This window comes from Oncorhynchus mykiss, chromosome 4 (assembly GCF_013265735.2).
Source record: "Oncorhynchus mykiss isolate Arlee chromosome 4, USDA_OmykA_1.1, whole genome shotgun sequence".
NCBI lineage: Eukaryota > Metazoa > Chordata > Actinopteri > Salmoniformes > Salmonidae > Oncorhynchus > Oncorhynchus mykiss.
Genome location: NC_048568.1, coordinates 26,381,897 through 26,405,000, shown reverse-complemented (window position 1 = coordinate 26,405,000; position 23,104 = coordinate 26,381,897). Strand labels below are relative to the sequence as shown.

General features: G+C 46.2%; 1 protein-coding gene across 4 annotated transcripts in view; it reads right to left on the bottom strand.

Moving 5' to 3' along the window:
• Window positions 1-23,104, bottom strand: part of LOC110522372 (WASP family member 1) — a 138,126-nt gene that overhangs the window by 60,676 nt on the left and 54,346 nt on the right. For all 4 annotated transcript variants that reach the window (XM_036976021.1, XM_036976022.1, XM_036976020.1 and 1 more), the window contains 2 exons: window positions 16,576-16,732; window positions 16,164-16,298 (listed from right to left, as the gene is read on the bottom strand). In XM_036976021.1, coding sequence (XP_036831916.1) covers window positions 16,164-16,298; window positions 16,576-16,708 — 268 coding nt within the window. In that variant the 5' untranslated portion in view covers window positions 16,709-16,732. The remainder of the gene's footprint in view (window positions 1-16,163; window positions 16,299-16,575; window positions 16,733-23,104) is intronic.

The window sequence follows — 23,104 nt, the reverse complement described above, 5'->3', positions numbered from 1 at the left end:
AGGTTTCTGGTCAGGCTGATAGCAGGACCATTAGGTTTCTGGTCAGGCTGATAGCAGGACCATTAGGTTGTCTGGTCAGGCTGATAGCAGGACCATTAGGTTGTCTGGTCAGGCTGATAGCAGGGCCATTAGGTTGTCTGTTCAGGCTGATAGCAGGACCATTAGGTTGTCTGGTCAGGCTGATAGCAGGACCATTAGGTTTCTGGTCAGGCTGATAGCAGGACCATTAGGTTTCTGGTCAGGCTGATAGCAGGACCATTAGGTTGTCTGGTCAGGCTGATAGCAGGACCATTAGGTTTCTGGTCAGGCTGATAGCAGGGCCATTAGGTTGTCTGGTCAGGCTGATAGCAGGACCATTAGGTTGTCTGGTCAGGCTGATAGCAGGACCATTAGGTTTCTGGTCAGGCTGATAGCAGGACCATTAGGTTGTCTGGTCAGGCTGATAGCAGGACCATTAGGTTGTCTGGTCAGGCTGATAGCAGGACCATTAGGTTGTCTGGTCAGGCTGATAGCAGGACCATTAGGTTGTCTGGTCAGGCTGATAGCAGGACCATTAGGTTGTCTGGTCAGGCTGATAGCAGGACCATTAGGTTTCTGGTCAGGCTGATAGCAGGACCATTAGGTTGTCTGGTCAGGCTGATAGCAGGACCATTAGGTTGTCTGGTCAGGCTGATAGCAGGACCATTAGGTTGTCTGGTCAGGCTGATAGCAGGACCATTAGGTTGTCTGGTCAGGCTGATAGCAGGACCATTAGGTTGTCTGGTCAGGCTGATAGCAGGACCATTAGGTTTCTGGTCAGGCTGATAGCAGGACCATTAGGTTTCTGGTCAGGCTGATAGCAGGACCATTAGGTTGTCTGGTCAGGCTGATAGCAGGACCATTAGGTTGTCTGGTCAGGCTGATAGCAGGACCATTAGGTTGTCTGGTCAGGCTGATAGCAGGACCATTAGGTTGTCTGGTCAGGCTGATAGCAGGACCATTAGGTTGTCTGGTCAGGCTGATAGCAGGACCATTAGGTTTCTGGTCAGGCTGATAGCAGGACCATTAGGTTGTCTGGTCAGGCTGATAGCAGGACCATTAGGTTTCTGGTCAGGCTGATAGCAGGACCATTAGGTTTCTGGTCAGGCTGATAGCAGGACCATTAGGTTTCTGGTCAGGGTGATAGCATGACCATTAGGTTGTCTGGTCAGGCTGATAGCAGGACCATTAGGTTGTCTGGTCAGGCTGATAGCAGGACCATTAGGTTTCTGGTCAGGCTGATAGCAGGACCATTAGGTTGTCTGGTCAGGCTGATAGCTGGACCATTAGGTTTCTGGTCAGGCTGATAGCAGGGCCATTAGGTTGTCTGTTCAGGCTGATAGCAGGACCATTAGGTTGTCTGGTCAGGCTGATATCGCCCCTCTGTCCCGAGCTGCTATCGCCCCTCTGTCCCGAGCTGCTATCGCCCCTCTGTCCCGAGCTGCTATCGCCCCTCTGTCCCGAGCAGCTGCCCCTCTGTCCCGAGCAGTTGTCCCTCTGTCCCGAGCAGCTGCTTCACCTCTGTCCCGAGCTGCCCCTCTGTCCCGAGCAGCCCCTCTGTCCAGTGGGGTCATTGAGAGGGGTGGCCATGGTGAGTAAGCCAGGGAGGCGGACAATAAGGCGGACTAAGACAATGGTGAAGTGGGGTCCGCGTCCCGCGCCAGAGCCGCCACCGCGGACAGACGCCCACCCAGACCCTCCCCTATAGGTCAAGGTTTTGCGGCCGGAGTCCGCACCTTTGGGGGGGGGGTACTGTCACGTTCTGACCTCTATTTCTGTTGTTTTGTATTTATTTAGTATGGTCAGGGCGTGAGTTGGGTGGGCAGTCTATGTTTGTTTTTCTATGTTTTGGGGCATTTCTATGTTTTCGGCCTAGTATGGTTCTCAATCAGAGGCAGGTGTCATTAGTTGTCTCTGATTGAGAATCATACTTAGGTAGCCTGGGTTTCACTGTGTGTTTGTGGGTGATTGTTCCTGTCTTTGTGTAGTATTCACCAGATAGGCTGTATTAGGTTTTGAGTTCTCACGTTTCTTGTTTTTTCGTTAGTTTGTTCATGTATAGTGTCGTGAATAAAATACAATGAACAACCACCACGCTGCGCTTTGGTCCGCTTCTCCTCCTCCTACAGACGAACGCCGTTACACTTCACAAAAAATACAGTTTTATATCTTTATGTTTGAAGCCTGAAATGTGGCAAAAGGTCGCAAAGTTCAAGGGGGCCAAATACTTTCGCAAGGCACTGTACCTGTTGCAAGACCTACTGGTTGATACTTATTTATAAAACCCTCTTAGGCCTCACTCCCCCTATCTGAGATACCTACTGCAGCCCTCATCCTCCACATACAACACCAGTTCAACCAGTCAAATTCTGTTGAAGGTCCCCAAAGCGCACACATCCCTAGGTCGCTCCTCTTTTCAGTTCGCTGCAGCTAGCGACTGGAACGACCTGCAACAAACACTCAAACTGGACAGTTTTATCTCAATCTCTTCATTCGAAGACTCAATCATGGACACTCTTACTGACAATTGTGGCTGCTATGTTTGTTGTATTGTTGTCTCTCCCTTATTGACATTTGTGCTGTCTACTGTGCCCAATAATGTTTGTACCATGTTTTGTGCTGCTACCATGTTATGTTGCTACCATGTTGTTGCCATGTTGTGTTGCTACCATGCTGTGTTGTCATGTGTTGCTGCCTTGCTATGTTGTCGTCTTAGGTCTCTCATTATGTAGTGTCTCTCTTGTTGTGATGTGTGTTGTGTCCTATATTTATATTGTATTTATTTATTTCAATCCCAGTCCCCGTCCCCGCAGGAGGCCTTCTGGTAGGCCATCATTGTAAATAAGAATTTGTTCTTAACTGACTTGCCTAGTTAAATATAGGTTAAATAAAAAAAGTTGAAAATAATTTTAAAAAATTGCTGTGGGGACTTGCATCCATTCAGCCACAAGAGCATTAGGGAGGTCTGGCACTGACGTTGGGCGGTTAGGCCTGGCTCACAGTCGGCCTTCCAATTCATCACAAAGGTATTCGATGGGGTTGAGGTCAGGGCTGTGGGCAGACCAGTCAAGTTCTTCAACACCATTCTTGACAAAACATTTCCGTATGGACATTGCTTTGTGCACAGGGTCATTGTCATGCTGAAACAGGAAAGGGTTTTCCCCAAACTGTTGCCGCAAATTTGGAAGCACAAAATTGTCTACAATGTCATTGTCTGCTGTAGCGTTAAGATTTCCCTTCACTGGAACTAAAGAGCCTAATTTAAGCCATGAAAAACAAACCCAGACCATTATTCCACCTCCACCAAACTTGACAGTTGGCAGTATGCCTTCGGGCAGGCAGTGTTCTCCTGTCATCTGCCAAACCCAGATTTGTCCGTCGGATTCATCACTTCACTGCTCTAGAGTCCAATGGCGGCGAGCTTTACACCAATCCAGCCGATGCTTGGCATTGTGCATGGTGATCTTAGGCTTGTGTGCGTCTGCTAGGCCATGGAAACCCTTTTCATGAAGTTCCCGACGAACAGTTATTGAGGTTGCACGGTAGTGAGTGTTGTAACCGAGGACAGACCATTTTAATGCGCTACGCACTTCAGCACTCAGCAGTCCTGTTCTGTGAGCTTGTGTGGCCTACCACTTCACGGCTGAGCCGTTGTTGCTCCTAGACGTTTTCACTTCACAATAACTGAACTTACAGTTGACCGAGGCAGCTCTAGCAGGGCAGAAATTTGACGAACTGACTTGATGCAAAGGTGGCATCCTATGACGGTGCCACGTTGAAATTCATTGAGCTCTTCAGTTAAGGCCAGTTTTAAAAAAAAGTAACCTTTATTTAACTAGGCAAGTCAGTTAAGAACAAATTCTTATTTACAATGACGGTCTACACCGGCCAAACCCAGACAACGCTGGGCCAACTGTGCGACACCCTATGAGAGGGCGCACAGTCGGTTGGGATACAGCCTGGAATCGAACCAGGGTGTCTGTAGTGACGCCTCAAGCACCGAGATACAGTGCCTTAGACTGCTGCGTCACTCAGCAGCCCCTACTGCCAATGTTTGTCTATGGAGATTGCATGGCTGTGAGCTTGATCTTATACACCTGTCAGCCAGAAGTATGGCTGAAAGAGTTTGAAGGGCTTTCTACATACTTTTGTATATATCGTGTACATAGTGAATATACTTCACACACGCACCAATTTAATTCCACTAAATTATGCAAATGTACCTATAGACCAATTAGCATGACCAGTCAAATACGTTTACATCGACTGGTATTTCCATCAATGAATGGGCTAAAAAGCATTATTTCGCAATGGGATTTTTTCTTTCTCCTGGACAACTGGCTATTTTTACACACACACACAAACACACAGCCTAACCCTAACACACACACACCCTTCCTAACCTTGTGTTGATGTAAATCCTCAACGGTTCTATTCCTTTGAGACCCCTCTATCTTCTACGTCCCCTCCTCCTCTCAGTGACCTCTCTCTATCTCCTCCCCCCCCGCCGTGGCGCCGCCTTCACTCATTCCCTCTCATCCCCCTCTCCTTCTCTCACTCCACAGACTCCTCTCTGTCTCTCTCACTGACAACACACCCACACAGACCACTACCCAGAATTACTGCGGTGGAGAGGTTGTGTGTGTGTGTAGTGGGGGATGAAACATACCTCTTACAGGAAGCAAATCTTTAGCCACTCCTATAACCGTCTTTTTTTATTCAATTGTTTTTATTAGGATCCCCATTAGGCGACGCCAATGCCAGCAGCTAGTCTTAGAGGATCCTAGTAAATCTAATTACATCAAATCCTAGAACCGTCCATCTCTGTCATCTCTCTTCTGCTCTTTTTACTACTTCTCCTTTTACTACCACTTCTACTTCTCTCTCCATTTCCCCATTTCATTGCTGTATCATCACAGTAAATCCTGCTTTTCTGTGATGATTATATTGTCTTTTAATGATTATTGTGTGGAGTCTAACAGCAAATACTGCAACTCTCTGGAGCTGGAGAACTAACCTGCAAACAGTTTGGCCATTTTAATCTCTGCTCAGACAGTCTGAATGGAGTCTGAAGTACAAAGTCCTAACACTCCACTACTTTTACTGTAGTGCCCAGTATTCTGTAGGATAGCCATCTCTCTACCCCCCCGCCCTACCCCCCCGCCCCACCCCGACCCAAACTGATCTGATCCTTATCAACTCTCCCCTACAGGACAGAGCAGAGGAGCTAGAACACAGAAGTCAGGCTTATATTACAAGGTGTAGACCGGGTTTGGCCGGTGTAGACCGTCATTGTAAATAAGAATTTGTTCTTAACTGACTTGCCTAGTTAAATAAAGGTTACTTTTTTTTAAATGCCATGCTACTCGCCCTTTCAATGAATGTGTGTGTGTGTGTGTGTGTGTGTGTGTGTTGGTTCTTCTATCCTTGTAGGGTCCTAAAATCCCCAAAGGTTCACACAAGGATAGTAAAACAAGAACAATTATCCCTCGTGGGGACATTTACCACGTCCACATGAGGACAAAGGCTATTTTAAGCTTAGGGTTTAGGGTTAGTGGTTAGGAGTTAGGTTTAGGGTTAGTGTAAGGGGTTAGTGGTTAAGAGTTATGTTTAGGGTTAGTGTAAGGGGTTAGTGGTTATGAGTTAGGTTTACGGTTAGTGGTTAGGAGTTAGGTTTAGGGTTAGTGTAAGGGGTTAGTGGTTAGGAGTTAGGTTTAGGGTTAGTCTAAGGGGTTAGTGGTTAGGAGTTAGGTTTAGGGTTAGTGTAAGGGGTTAGTGGTTAGGAGTTAGGTTTAGGGTTAGTGGTTAGGAGTTAGGTTTAGGGTTAGTGTATGGGGTTAGTGGTTAGGAGTTAGGTTTAGGGTTACGGGTTACAGAAAGTGTTAGGTTTGGGCAAAATAGGATTTTATTTTAGGTCCCCACAAGGATTCATGTAAATTAATTTTATGTCCCCATGAGGATAGATGAAAATAATGTGCGTGTGTTTGTGTGCGTGTGTTTGTGTGTGTGTGTGCGTGTGTTTGTGTGTGTGTGTGCGTGTGTTTGTGTGTGTGTGCGTGTGTGTGTGTGTGTGTGAAAGAGAGATATTAATTGTAGTGTTATTGTTCTCATTCTCATTATTTGTTGTAAAACTATAAAAATTATCATTATTATTTCCTTATTACTAACAGTCTAGTATATTCCTGTATATTCTACTGTATTGTATAACAGTCTAGTATATTCCTGTATATTCTATTGTATTGTATAACAGTCTAGTATATTCCTGTATATTCTATTGTATTGTATAACAGTCTAGTATATTCCTGTATATTCTATTGTATTGTATAACAGTCTAGTATATTCCTGTATATTCTATTGTATTGTATAACAGTCTAGTATATTCCTGTATATTCTACTGTATTGTATAACAGTCTAGTATATTCCTGTATATTCTATTGTATTGTATAACAATCTAGTATATTCCTGTATAATCTATTTTATTGTATAATTGTCTAGTATATTCCTGTATATTCTATTGTATTGTATAACAGTCTAGTATATTCCTGTATATTCTATTGTATTGTTTAACAGTCTAGTATATTCCTGTATATTCTATTGTATTGTATAACTGTCTAGTATATTCCTGTATATTCTATTGTATTGTATAATTGTCTAGTATATTCCTGTATATTCTATTGTATTGTATAACAGTCTAGTATATTCCTGTATATTCTATTGTATTGTATAATTGTCTAGTATATTCCTGTATATTCTATTGTATTGTATAACAGTCTAGTATATTCCTGTATATTCTATTGTATTGTATAACAGTCTAGTATATTCCTGTATATTCTATTGTATTGTATAATTGTCTAGTATATTCCTGTATATTCTATTGTATTGTATAACAGTCTAGTATATTCCTGTATATTCTATTGTATTGTATAACAGTCTAGTATATGTCTCAGCCTCCAGTATTTATGCTGCAGTAGTTTATGTGTCGGGGGGCTAGGGTCAGTTTGTTATATCTGGAGTACTTCTCCTGTCCTATTCGGTGTCCTGTGTGAATCTAAGTGTGCGTTCTCTAATTCTCTCCTTCTCTCTTTCTCTCTCTCGGAGGACCTGAGCCCTAGGACCATGCCCCAGGACTACCTGACATGATGACTCCTTGCTGTCCCCAGTCCACCTGGCTGTGCTGCTGCTCCAGTTTCAACTGTTCTGCCTTATTATTATTCGACCATGCTGGTCATTTATGAACATTTGAACATCTTGGCCATGTTCTGTTATAATCTCCACCCGGGCACAGCCAGAAGAGGACTGGCCATCCCACATATGCTCTCTCTAATTCTCTCTTTCTTTCTCTCTCTCGGAGGACCTGAGCCCTAGGACCATACCCCAGGAATACCTGACATGATGACTCCTTGCTGTCCCCAGTCCACCTGACTGTGCTGCTGCTCCAGTTTCAACTATTCTGCCTTATTATTATTCGACCATGCTGGTCATTTATGAACAGTTGAACATCTTGACCATGTTTTGTTATAATCTCCACCCGGCACAGCCAGAAGAGGACTGGCCACCCCACATAGCCTGGTTCCTCTCTAGGTTTCTTCCTAGGTTTTGGCCTTTCTAGGGAGTTTTTCCTAGCCACCGTGCTTCTACACCTGCATTGCTTGCTGTTTGGGGTTTTAGGCTGGGTTTCTGTACAGCACTTTGAGATATCAGCTGATGTACGAAGGGCTATATAAATACATTTGATTTGATTTGATATATTCCTGTATATTCTATTGTATTGTATAACAGTCTAGTATATTCCTGTATATTCTATTGTATAACAGTCTAGTATATTCCTGTATATTCTATTGTATAACAGTCTAGTATATTCCTGTATATTCTATTGTATTGTATAACAGTCTAGTATATTCCTGTATATTCCATTGTATTGTATAACAGTCTAGTATATTCCTGTATATTCTATTGTATTGTATAACAGTCTAGTATATTCCTGTATATTCTATTGTATTGTATAACAGTCTAGTATATTCCTGTATATTCTATTGTATAACAGTCTAGTATATTCCTGTATATTCTATTGTATTGTATAACAGTCTAGTATATTCCTGTATATTCTATTGTATTGTATAACAGTCTAGTATATTCCTGTATATTCTATTGTATTGTATAACAGTCTAGTATATTCCTGTATATTCTATTGTATTGTATAACAGTCTAGTATATTCCTGTATATTCCATTGTATTGTATAACAGTCTAGTATATTCCTGTATATTCTATTGTATTGTATAACAGTCTAGTATATTCCTGTATATTCTATTGTATTGTATAACAGTCTAGTATATTCCTGTATATTCTATTGTATTGTATAACAGTCTAGTATATTCCTGTATATTCTATTGTATAACAGTCTAGTATATTCCTGTATATTCTATTGTATTGTATAACAGTCTAGTATATTCCTGTATATTCTATTGTATTGTATAACAGTCTAGTATATTCCTGTATATTCTATTGTATTGTATAACAGTCTAGTATATTCCTGTATATTCTATTGTATTGTATAACAGTCTAGTATATTCCTGTATATTCCATTGTATTGTATAACAGTCTAGTATATTCCTGTATATTCTATTGTATTGTATAACAGTCTAGTATATTCCTGTATATTCTATTGTATTGTATAACAGTCTAGTATATTCCTGTATATTCTATTGTATTGTATAACAGTCTAGTATATTCCTGTATATTCTATTGTATTGTATAACAGTCTAGTATATTCCTGTATATTCTATTGTATTGTATAACAGTCTAGTATATTCCTGTATATTCTATTGTATTGTATAACAGTCTAGTATATTCCTGTATATTCCATTGTATTGTATAACAGTCTAGTATATTCCTGTATATTCTATTGTATTGTATAACAGTCTAGTATATTCCTGTATATTCTATTGTATTGTATAACAGTCTAGTATATTCCTGTATATTCTATTGTATTGTATAACAGTCTAGTATATTCCTGTATATTCTATTGTATAACAGTCTAGTATATTCCTGTATATTCTATTGTATTGTATAACAGTCTAGTATATTCCTGTATATTCTATTGTATTGTATAACAGTCTAGTATATTCCTGTATATTCTATTGTATTGTATAACAGTCTAGTATATTCCTGTATATTCTATTGTATTGTATAACAGTCTAGTATATTCCTGTATATTCCATTGTATTGTATAACAGTCTAGTATATTCCTGTATATTCTATTGTATTGTATAACAGTCTAGTATATTCCTGTATATTCTATTGTATTGTATAACAGTCTAGTATATTCCTGTATATTCTATTGTATTGTATAACAGTCTAGTATATTCCTGTATATTCTATTGTATTGTATAACAGTCTAGTATATTCCTGTATATTCTATTGTATTGTATAACAGTCTAGTATATTCCTGTATATTCTATTGTATTGTATAACAGTCTAGTATATTCCTGTATATTCTATTGTATTGTATAACTGTCTAGTATATTCCTGTATATTCTATTGTATTGTATAACAGTCTAGTATATTCCTGTATATTCTATTGTATAACAGTCTAGTATATTCCTGTATATTCTATTGTATTGTATAACAGTCTAGTATATTCCTGTATATTCTATTGTATTGTATAACAGTCTAGTATATTCCTGTATATTCTATTGTATTGTATAACAGTCTAGTATATTCCTGTATATTCTATTGTATTGTATAACAGTCTAGTATATTCCTGTATATTCCATTGTATTGTATAACAGTCTAGTATATTCCTGTATATTCTATTGTATTGTATAACAGTCTAGTATATTCCTGTATATTCTATTGTATTGTATAACAGTCTAGTATATTCCTGTATATTCTATTGTATTGTATAACAGTCTAGTATATTCCTGTATATTCTATTGTATTGTATAACAGTCTAGTATATTCCTGTATATTCTATTGTATTGTATAACAGTCTAGTATATTCCTGTATATTCTATTGTATTGTATAACAGTCTAGTATATTCCTGTATATTCCATTGTATTGTATAACAGTCTAGTATATTCCTGTATATTCTATTGTATTGTATAACAGTCTAGTATATTCCTGTATATTCTATTGTATTGTATAACAGTCTAGTATATTCCTGTATATTCTATTGTATTGTATAACAGTCTAGTATATTCCTGTATATTCTATTGTATAACAGTCTAGTATATTCCTGTATATTCTATTGTATTGTATAACAGTCTAGTATATTCCTGTATATTCTATTGTATTGTATAACAGTCTAGTATATTCCTGTATATTCTATTGTATTGTATAACAGTCTAGTATATTCCTGTATATTCTATTGTATTGTATAACAGTCTAGTATATTCCTGTATATTCCATTGTATTGTATAACAGTCTAGTATATTCCTGTATATTCTATTGTATTGTATAACAGTCTAGTATATTCCTGTATATTGTATTGTATTGTATAACAGTCTAGTATATTCCTGTATATTCTATTGTATTGTATAACAGTCTAGTATATTCCTGTATATTCTATTGTATTGTATAACAGTCTAGTATATTCCTGTATATTCTATTGTATTGTATAACAGTCTAGTATATTCCTGTATATTCTATTGTATTGTATAACAGTCTAGTATATTCCTGTATATTCTATTGTATTGTATAACTGTCTAGTATATTCCTGTATATTCTATTGTATTGTATAACAGTCTAGTATATTCCTGTATATTCTACTGTATTGTATAACAGTCTAGTATATTCCTGTATATGCTATTGTATTGTATAACAGTCTAGTATATTCCTGTATTGGACCATCATTGTTATGTTACTTTGACAATGGAAGTGTTTTACTTTCCATGTCAATAAAGTAGATTCAATTGACATTTGAATTTGAAAGAGGAAGTGTGTGTGTTGGTCCAGCCTGTAACCCATGGAGGAGGTGTATGACAGGGTGAATCCTTACCAGTCCCAGACAGTGTGGAGTCACAGCATGGAGGAGGTGTATGACAGGGTGAATCCTTACCAGTCCCAGACAGTGTGGAGTCACAGCATGGAGGAGGTGTATGACAGGGTGAATCCTTACCAGTCCCAGACAGTGTGGAGTCACAGCATGGAGGAGGTGTATGACAGGGTGAATCCTTACCAGTCCCAGACAGTGTGGAGTCACAGCATGGAGGAGGTGTATGACAGGGTGAATCCTTACCAGTCCCAGACAGTGTGGAGTCACAGCACGGGGGGAGTGTATGACAGGGTGAATCCTTACCAGTCCCAGACAGTGTGGAGTCACAGCATGGGGGGAGTGTATGACAGGGTGAATCCTTACCAGTCCCAGACAGTGTGGAGTCACAGCATGGAGGGAGTGTATGACAGGGTGAATCCTTACCAGTCCCAGACAGTGTGGAGTCACAGCATGGGGGGAGTGTATGACAGGGTGAATCCTTACCAGTCCCAGACAGTGTGGAGTCACAGCATGGGGGGAGTGTATGACAGGGTGAATCCTTACCAGTCCCAGACAGTGTGGAGTCACAGCATGGAGGGAGTGTATGACAGGATGAATCCTTACCAGTCCCAGACAGTGTGGAGTCACAGCATGGGGGGAGTGTATGACAGGGTGAATCCTTACCAGTCCCAGACAGTGTGGAGTCCCAGCATGGGGGGAGTGTATGACAGGGTGAATCCTTACCAGTCCCAGACAGTGTGGAGTCACAGCATGGAGGGAGTGTATGACAGGGTGAATCCTTACCAGTCCCAGACAGTGTGGAGTCCCAGCATGGAGGGAGTGTATGACAGGGTGAATCCCTCTAAAGCAGACTGGATTATTAGATCACCCCCAGCATTACATTAGCACAAATATATGGAGGAGGAGAGGGAAGAGGGGGAGAGGAAAGAGAAGGATGAAGATGAGGGGAAAGTAGAAGTGGAGGAGGAGGAGAATGTGTGGAAGGTTTTAGGGGATCTAGGTAGGTCACTAATTCAGCTATAGCTAAAGTGAATACAGGAACAACTGCAAGAAGGCAACACCTCCACACACAGCACTGATACATGGCATGCTTAAATATTTAAGTCAAGGGACCTTAAAGTCATGCTCTGGAACTTTGGCGACTACTAAGTATTAATTAAACCTCCCGCTTTGGGCTGGGTGTGTCAATGTGTAGTTCATACATGCATTATCTATGAGTATAAACACTGTCTAGCTTGAAAGCATCAGTTTTTCTGGAAGCTGTGCGGCGCCATTTCCCCCAAATTTTCACCCACGTGGACCAGCCCCCTAGCAATTCGAGTTCTAGCCAATGAGCTTCAGCCCCTCGCCATTTGAGTGACAGCTAGCAAGATGCACACACAGCAGAGCGAGAGAGAGAGCAATGATGTGGTGCAAATATGTGACGTAGTACCCAATTTTCGGGGACCATTTTTGGCTCGTGAGCGTTGCTTTCTGAACTCCTGTCTAAAAAGTATACAAAGGCACCAGAGAATCTCTTTAAGTATTGATCTGTAAACGAATAAACATTATTGTCTCTTACCTCTAAGTTACAATCTCTACTACACCCCCCTCCTCCATTGCATGGGTCTGTTGTGCTAACAGGCTACATCCCCCCCCCCCCCCCCCCCCCCCCCACTCAGAGATTTACAGCTTTATTATCTAAGACACAGTACAGAGGACAGTCCAGTGCACTTCATCTATAGACCTCTAGCGCTCCAATCCAAGCTATAAACACCCCGTTGGCCCATGGGAAATCGATGCCTCAGAAGAGTGGTATTAGCTTACTACTACACTCCTTCTCTCTCTATCTGTCCCTCTCTCTTTCGCATTCTCTGTCCCTCTTCCTCGCTCTCTCTCTCTGTCCCTCTCTCTCTCTTTGTCCCTCTCTCTTTCGCATTCTCTGTCCCTCTTCCTCGCTCTCTTTCTCTGTCCTTCTCTCTCGCATTCTCTGTCCCTCTCTCTTTCGCATTCTCTGTCCCTCTTCCTCGCTCTCTCTCTCTGTCCCTCTCTCTCTCTCTGTCCCTCTCTCTTTCGCGTTCTCTGTCCCTCTTCCTCGCTCTCTCTCTCTGTCCCTCTCTCTCTCTCTGTCCCTCTCTCTTTAGCATTCTCTGTCCCTCTTCCTCACTCTCTCTCTCTGTCCCTCTCTCTTTCACGTTCTCTGTCCCTCTTCCTCGCTCTCTCTCTCTGTCCCTCTCTCTTTCGCATTCTCTGTCCCTCTTCCTCACTCTCTCTCTCTGTCCCTCTCTCTTTCGCATTCTCTGTCCCTCTTCCTCGCTCTCTCTCTCTGTCCCTCTCTCTTTCGCATTCTCTGTCCCTCTTCCTCGCTCTCTCTCTCTGTCCCTCTCTCTTTCGCATTCTCTGTCCCTCTTCCTCACTCTCTCTCTGTGTCCCTCTCTCTTTCGCATTCTCTGTCCCTCTTCCTCGCTCTCTCTCTCTGTCCCTCTCTCTTTCGCATTCTCTGTCCCTCTTCCTCGCTCTCTCTCTCTGTCCCTCTCTCTTTCGCATTCTCTGTCCCTCTTCCTCGCTCTCTCTCTCTGTCCCTCTCTCTTTCGCATTCTCTGTCCCTCTTCCTCGCTCTCTCTCTCTGTCCCTCACTCTTTTGCATTCTCTGTCCCTCTTCCTCGCTCTCTCTCTCTGTCACTCTTCCTCACTCTCTCTCTCTGTCCCTCTCTCTCTCACGTTCTCTGTCCCTCTTCCTCGCTCTCTCTCTCTGTCCCCCTCTCTCTCACGTTCTCTGTCCCTCTTCCTCACTCTCTCTCTCTGTCCCCCTCTCTCTCACGTTCTCTGTCCCTCTTCCTCGCTCTCTCTCTCTGTCCCTCTCTCTTTCGCATTCTCTGTCCCTCTTCCTCGCTCTCTCTCTCTGTCCCTCTCTCTCTCACGTTCTCTGTCCCTCTTCCTCGCTCTCTCTCTCACGTTCTCTGTCCCTCTTCCTCGCTCTCTCTCTCACGTTCTCTGTCCCTCTTCCTCACTCTCTCTCTCTGTCCCCCTCTCTCTCACGTTCTCTGTCTCTCTTCCTCGCTCTCTCTCTCTGTCCCCCTCTCTCTCACGTTCTCTGTCCCTCTTCCTCACTCTCTCTCTCTGTCCCCCTCTCTCTCACGTTCTCTGTCCCTCTTCCTCGCTCTCTCTCTCTGTCCCTCTCTCTTTCGCATTCTCTGTCCCTCTTCCTCGCTCTCTCTCTCTGTCCCTCTCTCTCTCACGTTCTCTGTCCCTCTTCCTCGCTCTCTCTCTCTGTCCCCCTCTCTCTCACGTTCTCTGTCCCTCTTCCTCGCTCTCTCTCTCTGTCCCTCTCTCTCTCGCGTTCTCTGTCCCTCTTCCTCGCTCTCTCTCTCTGTCCCTCTCTCTCTTGCATTCTCTGTCCCTCTTCCTCGCTCTCTCTCTTGTATTCTCTGTCCCTCTTCCTCGCTCTCTCTCTCTGTCCCTCTCTCTCTCTCTGTCCCTCTTCCTCGCTCTCTCTCTCTGTCCCTCTTCCTCACTCTCTCTCTCTGTCCCCCTCTCTCTCACGTTCTCTGTCCCTCTTCCTCGCTCTCTCTCTCTGTCCCTCTCTCTTTCGCATTCTCTGTCCCTCTTCCTCGCTCTCTCTCTCTGTCCCTCTCTCTCTCACGTTCTCTGTCCCTCTTCCTCGCTCTCTCTCTCACGTTCTCTGTCCCTCTTCCTCGCTCTCTCTCTCACGTTCTCTGTCCCTCTTCCTCACTCTCTCTCTCTGTCCCCCTCTCTCTCACGTTCTCTGTCTCTCTTCCTCGCTCTCTCTCTCTGTCCCCCTCTCTCTCACGTTCTCTGTCCCTCTTCCTCACTCTCTCTCTCTGTCCCCCTCTCTCTCACGTTCTCTGTCCCTCTTCCTCGCTCTCTCTCTCTGTCCCTCTCTCTTTCGCATTCTCTGTCCCTCTTCCTCGCTCTCTCTCTCTGTCCCTCTCTCTCTCGCGTTCTCTGTCCCTCTTCCTCGCTCTCTCTCTCTGTCCCTCTCTCTCTTGCATTCTCTGTCCCTCTTCCTCGCTCTCTCTCTTGCATTCTCTGTCCCTCTTCCTCGCTCTCTCTCTCTCTGTCCCTCTCTCTCTCTCTGTCCCTCTTCCTCGCTCTCTCTCTCTGTCCCTCTCTCTCTCACGTTCTCTGTCCCTCTTCCTCGCTCTCTCTCTCACGTTCTCTGTCCCTCTTCCTCGCTCTCTCTCTCTGTCCCCCTCTCTCTCACGTTCTCTGTCCCTCTTCCTCGCTCTCTCTCTCTGTCCCCCTCTCTCTCACGTTCTCTGTCCCTCTTCCTCACTCTCTCTCTCTGTCCCCCTCTCTCTCACGTTCTCTGTCCCTCTTCCTCGCTCTCTCTCTCTGTCCCTCTCTCTTTCGCATTGTCTGTCCCTCTTCCTCGCTCTCTCTCTCTCACGTTCTCTGTCCCTCTTCCTCGCTCTCTCTCTCACGTTCTCTGTCCCTCTTCCTCGCTCTCTCTCTCACATTCTCTGTCCCTCTTCCTCACTCTCTCTCTCATCCACTCTCTTTGTATCCCTTTATCTCTGTCCCTCTCTCTAGAACCTGTTTTACCTGACATCCCTACCCAGGCCCCCCGACAGACAGACAGACAGACAGGCATTATCCCTCTCCTTTTTATTATGCCACTATAACATAGCACATATACCTGGATATCTGGTTTCCCCACAAAGCCAGGCCATTGTGTGAGGCAAGGCTAAGTGAAACAGTGGAGGCTGGTAAGAATGCCTATAATGGGGGCTTATTGCGCCTGCCGAGGAGGGCAGCGGAGTGGAACGGAGGGTTGGTTAGTACAGTGTGGACTGTGGAGCTGCTGGGATGAAAAATGACACTGTCTCACTGCGGCCTGTTCATCTAATAAGGTCATTAAGACTGGATGGGTCTGGCAATGGTTCACACACACACACGCACGCACGCACACACACACACACACACACACACACACATACAAAGAGAGGACTGGAAGGAATGAATTTACCCTGATGAGGAAGAATCAATGGTGGATGTGTAAAGAAAGGTGTGTGTCAAGACTGAGTGTCTACATGTAAGGACTACTGTATGAGTGTGTGTGTGTGTGTGTGTGTGTGTGTGTGTGTGTGTGTGTGTGTGTGTGTGTGTGTGTGTGTGTGTGTGTGTGTGTGTGTGTGCGCGGTACTCACGCTCCTCCTCTTTAGGATCTAGCTGTGTGACGCTGATAGAGAGGCGGTCCACGCGCTCCTGCAGGGAGTTGACCCGGAAGGAGAAGGAGTGGGCCTCGTTGAATAGCTCCCCAAACAGGTCCTCTGCATACTTACCTGTTACAACACACACACACTTATTACACACTTAAATATAATAGAGTAATAGAGTCAGGCATAATGAAACCTGCTTATCAGCAGAGAGGAAAGAGAGGGGTAGCATGATTACCTAACAGAAACATGTGTGGGTGTGTGTGACAACATGTTTTCTGTGTGTGTGTGTGTGTGCATGCGTGTGTGTGTGTGTGTGTGTGTGTGTGTGTGTGTGTGTGTGTGTGCGTGTGTGTGTGTGTGTTGTTTAGCTGTGTATGTGTGCACAGTGTGTGTGACTCACTGAGGCTGCTGAGCTGCCGTATGACGTTAGCTAGGGACACATTGGTCACACACTCCAGCTCATTCTTAATGGCCCGCGGCAGCACTGTGTGGCACAGGTGCCTGGGCTCGATACTCCTCTTCACCAACGGCATCCTGGGAGACCACGGCTACCACACCTGGAGAAAGGAGGGAGGGAGAGAGAGAGGGGGGGGTTTGAGTTATAACATCCTGAATACCTCCTCTACCTCTACTACACCTAAAGACATACAGAGCAGAGAGAGAGAGAGAGACAGAGAGACAGAGACAGAGACAGAGAGAGACAGAGGCAGAGAGAGAGAGACAGAGAGAGAGAGAGAGAGAGAGAGAGAGAGAGAGAGAGAGAGAGAGAGAGAGAGAGAGAGAGAGACAGAGACAGAGAGACAGAGAGACAGAGAGAGACAGAGACACAGAGAGACAGAGAGAGAGAGAGAGAGAGAGAGAGAGAGAGAGAGAGAGAGAGAGAGAGAGAGAGAGAGAGAGAGAGAGAGAGAGAGAGAGAGAGAGACTGTGAGCAATAGGAGAGCAGAGGTCACGTGGTCAGATGAGCTCCTGCATTTTTTATAGATTTAAAGTTAGATAAACGTGGATTTTTTATGTCAGGAACATATACAGGATGCTACCCTCTGCAACTTCAAATAAAAACTCAAAACCTACAACCTGATTTTGGACGGAATTACGGAATCATCTGGAAGGTTTACAACTACCAATGATTATTATTCTATACAGCAAATTCTCTGGAAAACAACAGAAACCTGAAAACACCATCCAACCTGGAACTGAGTGAGTAATGTTTAGTCTGAAACTATATTTTAAGTCCAAAAGCCAAGAAGAAAAATACACTACATTACTTTATAAGGACTGAATTCTAACATAATTCTGCCAAGCTTGATACAGCTTCAATTAGCACTGACATGTCAAGTGAGAGGTGTCAAAGCCGCCTCCCGCTGTTAAAATACAGTACCCTGTGTATGTAAAGAGTGATAAGGCAAGAAAAGATTACAAAATGGAAGCTCCTTATGGAAAATCAAGAGACACTTTTTGCTGACAATTACAAAAATGGGAACATCAGCAATCTTATCTTCCACACAAACCATCCCCTGGCATGGCACAGTGCTAAATTAGCACACTACCCCTTTGTTAAGAGAGGGGGGGTTAATGAGGGGTGGAAACTCAGGATACTTGACAACGAGGACTCTGACTCTGAGCTAATATAAATCTCTATAAGTCTGGAACATAATGGTACAGGGTAACCCCAAAGTTTCAGCTGGACTTTCACTTAATTAAAGAATTAGCCCAGCAGGAGAAGCTCTCCCTTGAGAAAGATACCCCAACCCCGGGCAGGTCAGACCAGACCTCTTTATTATATAACCCCACAGACGAGCCACCCCGGGCGGGTCAGACCAGACCTCTTCATTATATAACCCCACAGACGAGCCACCCCCAGCGGGTCAGACCAGACCTCTTCATTATATAACCCCACAGACGAGCCACCCCCAGCAGGTCAGACCAGACCTCTTTATTATATAACCCCACAGACGAGCCACCCCCAGCGGGTCAGACCAGACCTCTTCATTATATAACCCCACAGACGAGCCATCCCGGGCGGGTCAGACCAGACCTCTTCATTATATAACCCCACAGACGAGCCATCCCGGGCGGGTCAGACCAAACCTCTTCATTATATAACCCCACAGACGAGCCACCCCGGGCGGGTCAGACCAGACCTCTTCATTATATAACCCCACAGACGAGCCACCCCGGGCGGGTCAGACCAAACCTCTTCATTATATAACCCCACAGACGAGCCACCCCCAGCGGGTCAGACCAGACCTCTTTATTATATAACCCCACAGACGAGCCACCCCGGGCGGGTCAGACCAGACCTCTTTATTATATAACCCCACAGACGAGCCACCCCCAGCGGGTCAGACCAGACCTCTTCATTATATAACCCCACAGACGAGCCACCCCGAGCGGGTCAGACCAGACCTCTTCATTATATAACCCCACAGACGAGCCACCCCCAGCGGGTCAGACCAAACCTCTTCATTATATAACCCCACAGACGAGCCACCCCGGGCGGGTCAGACCAAACCTCTTTATTATATAACCCCACAGACGAGCCACCCCGGGCGGGTCAGACCAGACCTCTTTATTATATAACCCCACAGACGAGCCACCCCCAGCGGGTCAGACCAAACCTCTTTATTATATAACCCCACAGACGAGCCACCCCCAGCGGGTCAGACCAAACCTCTTCATTATATAACCCCACAGACGAGCCACCCCCAGCGGGTCAGACCAAACGTCTTCATTATATAACCCCACAGACGAGCCATCCCGGGCGGGTCAGACCAAACCTCTTCATTATATAACCCCACAGACGAGCCACCCCCAGCGGGTCAGACCAAACCTCTTCATTATATAACCCCACAGACGAGCCACCCCGGGCGGGTCAGACCAGACCTCTTCATTATATAACCCCACAGACGAGCCACCCCCAGCGGGTCAGACCAGACCTCTTCATTATATAACCCCACAGACGAGCCACCCCGGGCGGGTCGGACCAAACCTCTTCATTATATAACCCCACAGACGAGCCACCCCGGGCAGGTCAGACCAGACCTCTTTATTATATAACCCCACAGACGAGCCACCCCCAGCGGGTCAGACCAGACCTCTTCATTATATAACCCCACAGACGAGCCATCCCGGGCGGGTTAGACCAGACCTCTTCATTATATAACCCCACAGACGAGCCATCCCGGGCGGGTCAGACCAAACCTCTTCATTATATAACCCCACAGACGAGCCACCCCGGGCGGGTCAGACCAGACCTCTTCATTATATAACCCCACAGACGAGCCACCCCCAGCAGGTCAGACCAAACCTCTTCATTATATAACCCCACAGACGAGCCACCCCCAGCGGGTCAGACCAAACCTCTTCATTATATAACCCCACAGACGAGCCACCCCCAGCGGGTCAGACCAGACCTCTTCATTATATAACCCCACAGACGAGCCACCCCGGGCGGGTCAGACCAGACCTCTTCATTATATAACCCCACAGACGAGCCACCCCCAGCGGGTCAGACCAGACCTCTTCATTATATAACCCCACAGACGAGCCATCCCGGGCGGGTCAGACCAAACCTCTTCATTATATAACCCCACAGACGAGCCACCCCCAGCGGGTCAGACCAAACCTCTTCATTATATAACCCCACAGACGAGCCACCCCGGGCGGGTGAGACCAGACCTCTTCATTATATAACCCCACAGACGAGCCACCCCAGCGGGTCAGACCAGACCTCTTCATTATATAACCCCACAGACGAGCCACCCCGGGCGGGTCAGACCAAACCTCTTCATTATATAACCCCACAGACGAGCCACCCCCAGCGGGTCAGACCAAACCTCTTCATTATATAACCCCACAGACGAGCCACCCCGGGCAGGTCAGACCAGACCTCTTTATTATATAACCCCACAGACGAGCCACCCCCAGCGGGTCAGACCAGACCTCTTCATTATATAACCCCACAGACGAGCCATCCCGGGCGGGTCAGACCAGACCTCTTCATTATATAACCCCACAGACGAGCCATCCCGGGCGGGTCAGACCAAACCTCTTCATTATATAACCCCACAGACGAGCCACCCCGGGCGGGTCAGACCAGACCTCTTCATTATATAACCCCACAGACGAGCCACCCCCAGCGGGTCAGACCAAACCTCTTCATTATATAACCCCACAGACGAGCCACCCCCAGCGGGTCAGACCAAACCTCTTTATTATATAACCCCACAGACGAGCCACCCCCAGTGGGTCAGACCAGACCTCTTCATTATATAACCCCACAGACGAGCCACCCCGGGCGGGTCAGACCAGACCTCTTCATTATATAACCCCACAGACGAGCCATCCCGGGCGGGTCAGACCAGACCTCTTCATTATATAACCCCACAGACGAGCCACCCCGGGCGGGTCAGACCAAACCTCTTCATTATATAACCCCACAGACGAGCCACCCCCAGCGGGTCAGACCAGACCTCTTCATTATATAACCCCACAGACGAGCCACCCCCAGCGGGTCAGACCAGACCTCTTCATTATATAACCCCACAGACGAGCCACCCCGGGCGGGTCAGACCAGACCTCTTCATTATATAACCCCACAGACGAGCCACCCCCAGCAGGTCAGACCAAACCTCTTCATTATATAACCCCACAGACGAGCCACCCCCAGCGGGTCAGACCAAACCTCTTCATTATATAACCCCACAGACGAGCCACCCCGGGCGGGTCAGACCAAACCTCTTCATTATATAACCCCACAGACGAGCCACCCCCAGCGGGTCAGACCAAACCTCTTCATTATATAACCCCACAGACGAGCCACCCCCAGCAGGTCAGACCAAAACTCTTTATTATATAACCCCACAGACGAGCCACCCCCAGCGGGTCAGACCAGACCTCTTCATTATATAACCCCACAGACGAGCCACCCCGGGCGGGTCGGACCAAACCTCTTCATTATATAACCCCACAGACGAGCCATCCCGGGCGGGTCAGACCAAACCTCTTCATTATATAACCCCACAGACGAGCCACCCCCAGCAGGTCAGACCAGACCTCTTCATTATATAACCCCACAGACGAGCCACCCCCAGCGGGTCAGACCAAACCTCTTCATTATATAACCCCACAGACGAGCCACCCCGGGCGGGTCAGACCAAACCTCTTCATTATATAACCCTACAGACGAGCCACCCCCAGCGGGTCAGACCAAACCTCTTCATTATATAACCCCACAGACGAGCCATCCCGGGCGGGTCAGACCAGACCTCTTTATTATATAACCCCACAGACGAGCCACCCCCAGCGGGTCAGACCAAACCTCTTCATTATATAACCCCACAGACGAGCCACCCCGGGCGGGTCAGACCAAACCTCTTCATTATATAACCCCACAGACGAGCCATCCCGGGCGGGTCAGACCAAACCACTTCATTATATAACCCCACAGACGAGCCACCCCGAGCGGGTCAGACCAAACCTCTTCATTATATAACCCCACAGACGAGCCATCCCGGGCGGGTCAGACCAAACCTCTTCATTATATAACCCCACAGACGAGCCACCCCGGGCGGGCCAGACCAAACCTCTTCATTATATAACCCCACACACGAGCCACCCCGAGCGGGTCAGACCAAACCTCTTCATTATATAACCCCACAGACGAGCCACCCCGGGCGGGTCAGACCAAACCTCTTCATTATATAACCCCACACACGAGCCACCCCGAGCGGGTCAGACCAAACCTCTTCATTATATAACCCCACAGACGAGCCATCCCGGGCGGGTCAGACCAAACCACTTCATTATATAACCCCACAGACGAGCCACCCCGAGCGGGTCAGACCAAACCTCTTCATTATATAACCCCACAGACGAGCCATCCCGGGCGGGTCAGACCAAACCTCTTCATTATATAACCCCACAGACGAGCCACCCCGGGCGGGTCAGACCAAACCTCTTCATTATATAACCCCACACACGAGCCACCCCGAGCGGGTCAGACCAAACCTCTTCATTATATAACCCCACAGACGAGCCACCCCGGGCGGGTCAGACCAAACCTCTTCATTATATAACCCCACACACGAGCCACCCCGAGCGGGTCAGACCAAACCTCTTCATTATATAACCCCACAGACGAGCCACCCCCAGCGGGTCAGACCAGACCTCTTCATTATATAACCCCACAGACGAGCCACCCCCAGCAGGTCAGACCAGACCTCTTTATTATATAACCCCACAGACGAGCCACCCCCAGCGGGTCAGACCAAACCTCTTCATTATATAACCCCACAGACGAGCCATCCCGGGCAGGTCAGACCAGACCTCTTCATTATATAACCCCACAGACGAGCCACCCCCAGCGGGTCAGACCAAACCTCTTCATTATATAACCCCACACACGAGCCACCCCGAGCGGGTCAGACCAAACCTCTTCATTATATAACCCCACAGACGAGCCACCCCCAGCGGGTCAGACCAGACCTCTTTATTATATAACCCCACAGACGAGCCACCCCCAGCGGGTCAGACCAGACCTCTTTATTATATAACCCCACAGACGAGCCACCCCCAGCGGGTCAGACCAAACCTCTTCATTATATAACCCCACAGACGAGCCATCCCGAGCGGGTCAGACCAAACCTCTTCATTATATAACCCCACAGACGAGCCACCCCGGGCGGGTCAGACCAAACCTCTTCATTATATAACCCCACAGACGAGCCACCCCCAGCGGGTCAGACCAAACCTCTTCATTATATAACCCCACAGACGAGCCACCCCGGGCGGGTCAGACCAAACCTCTTCATTATATAACCCCACAGACGAGCCACCCCGGGCGGGTCAGACCAAACCTCTTCATTATATAACCCCACAGACGAGCCATCCCGGGCGGGTCAGACCAAACCTCTTCATTATATAAC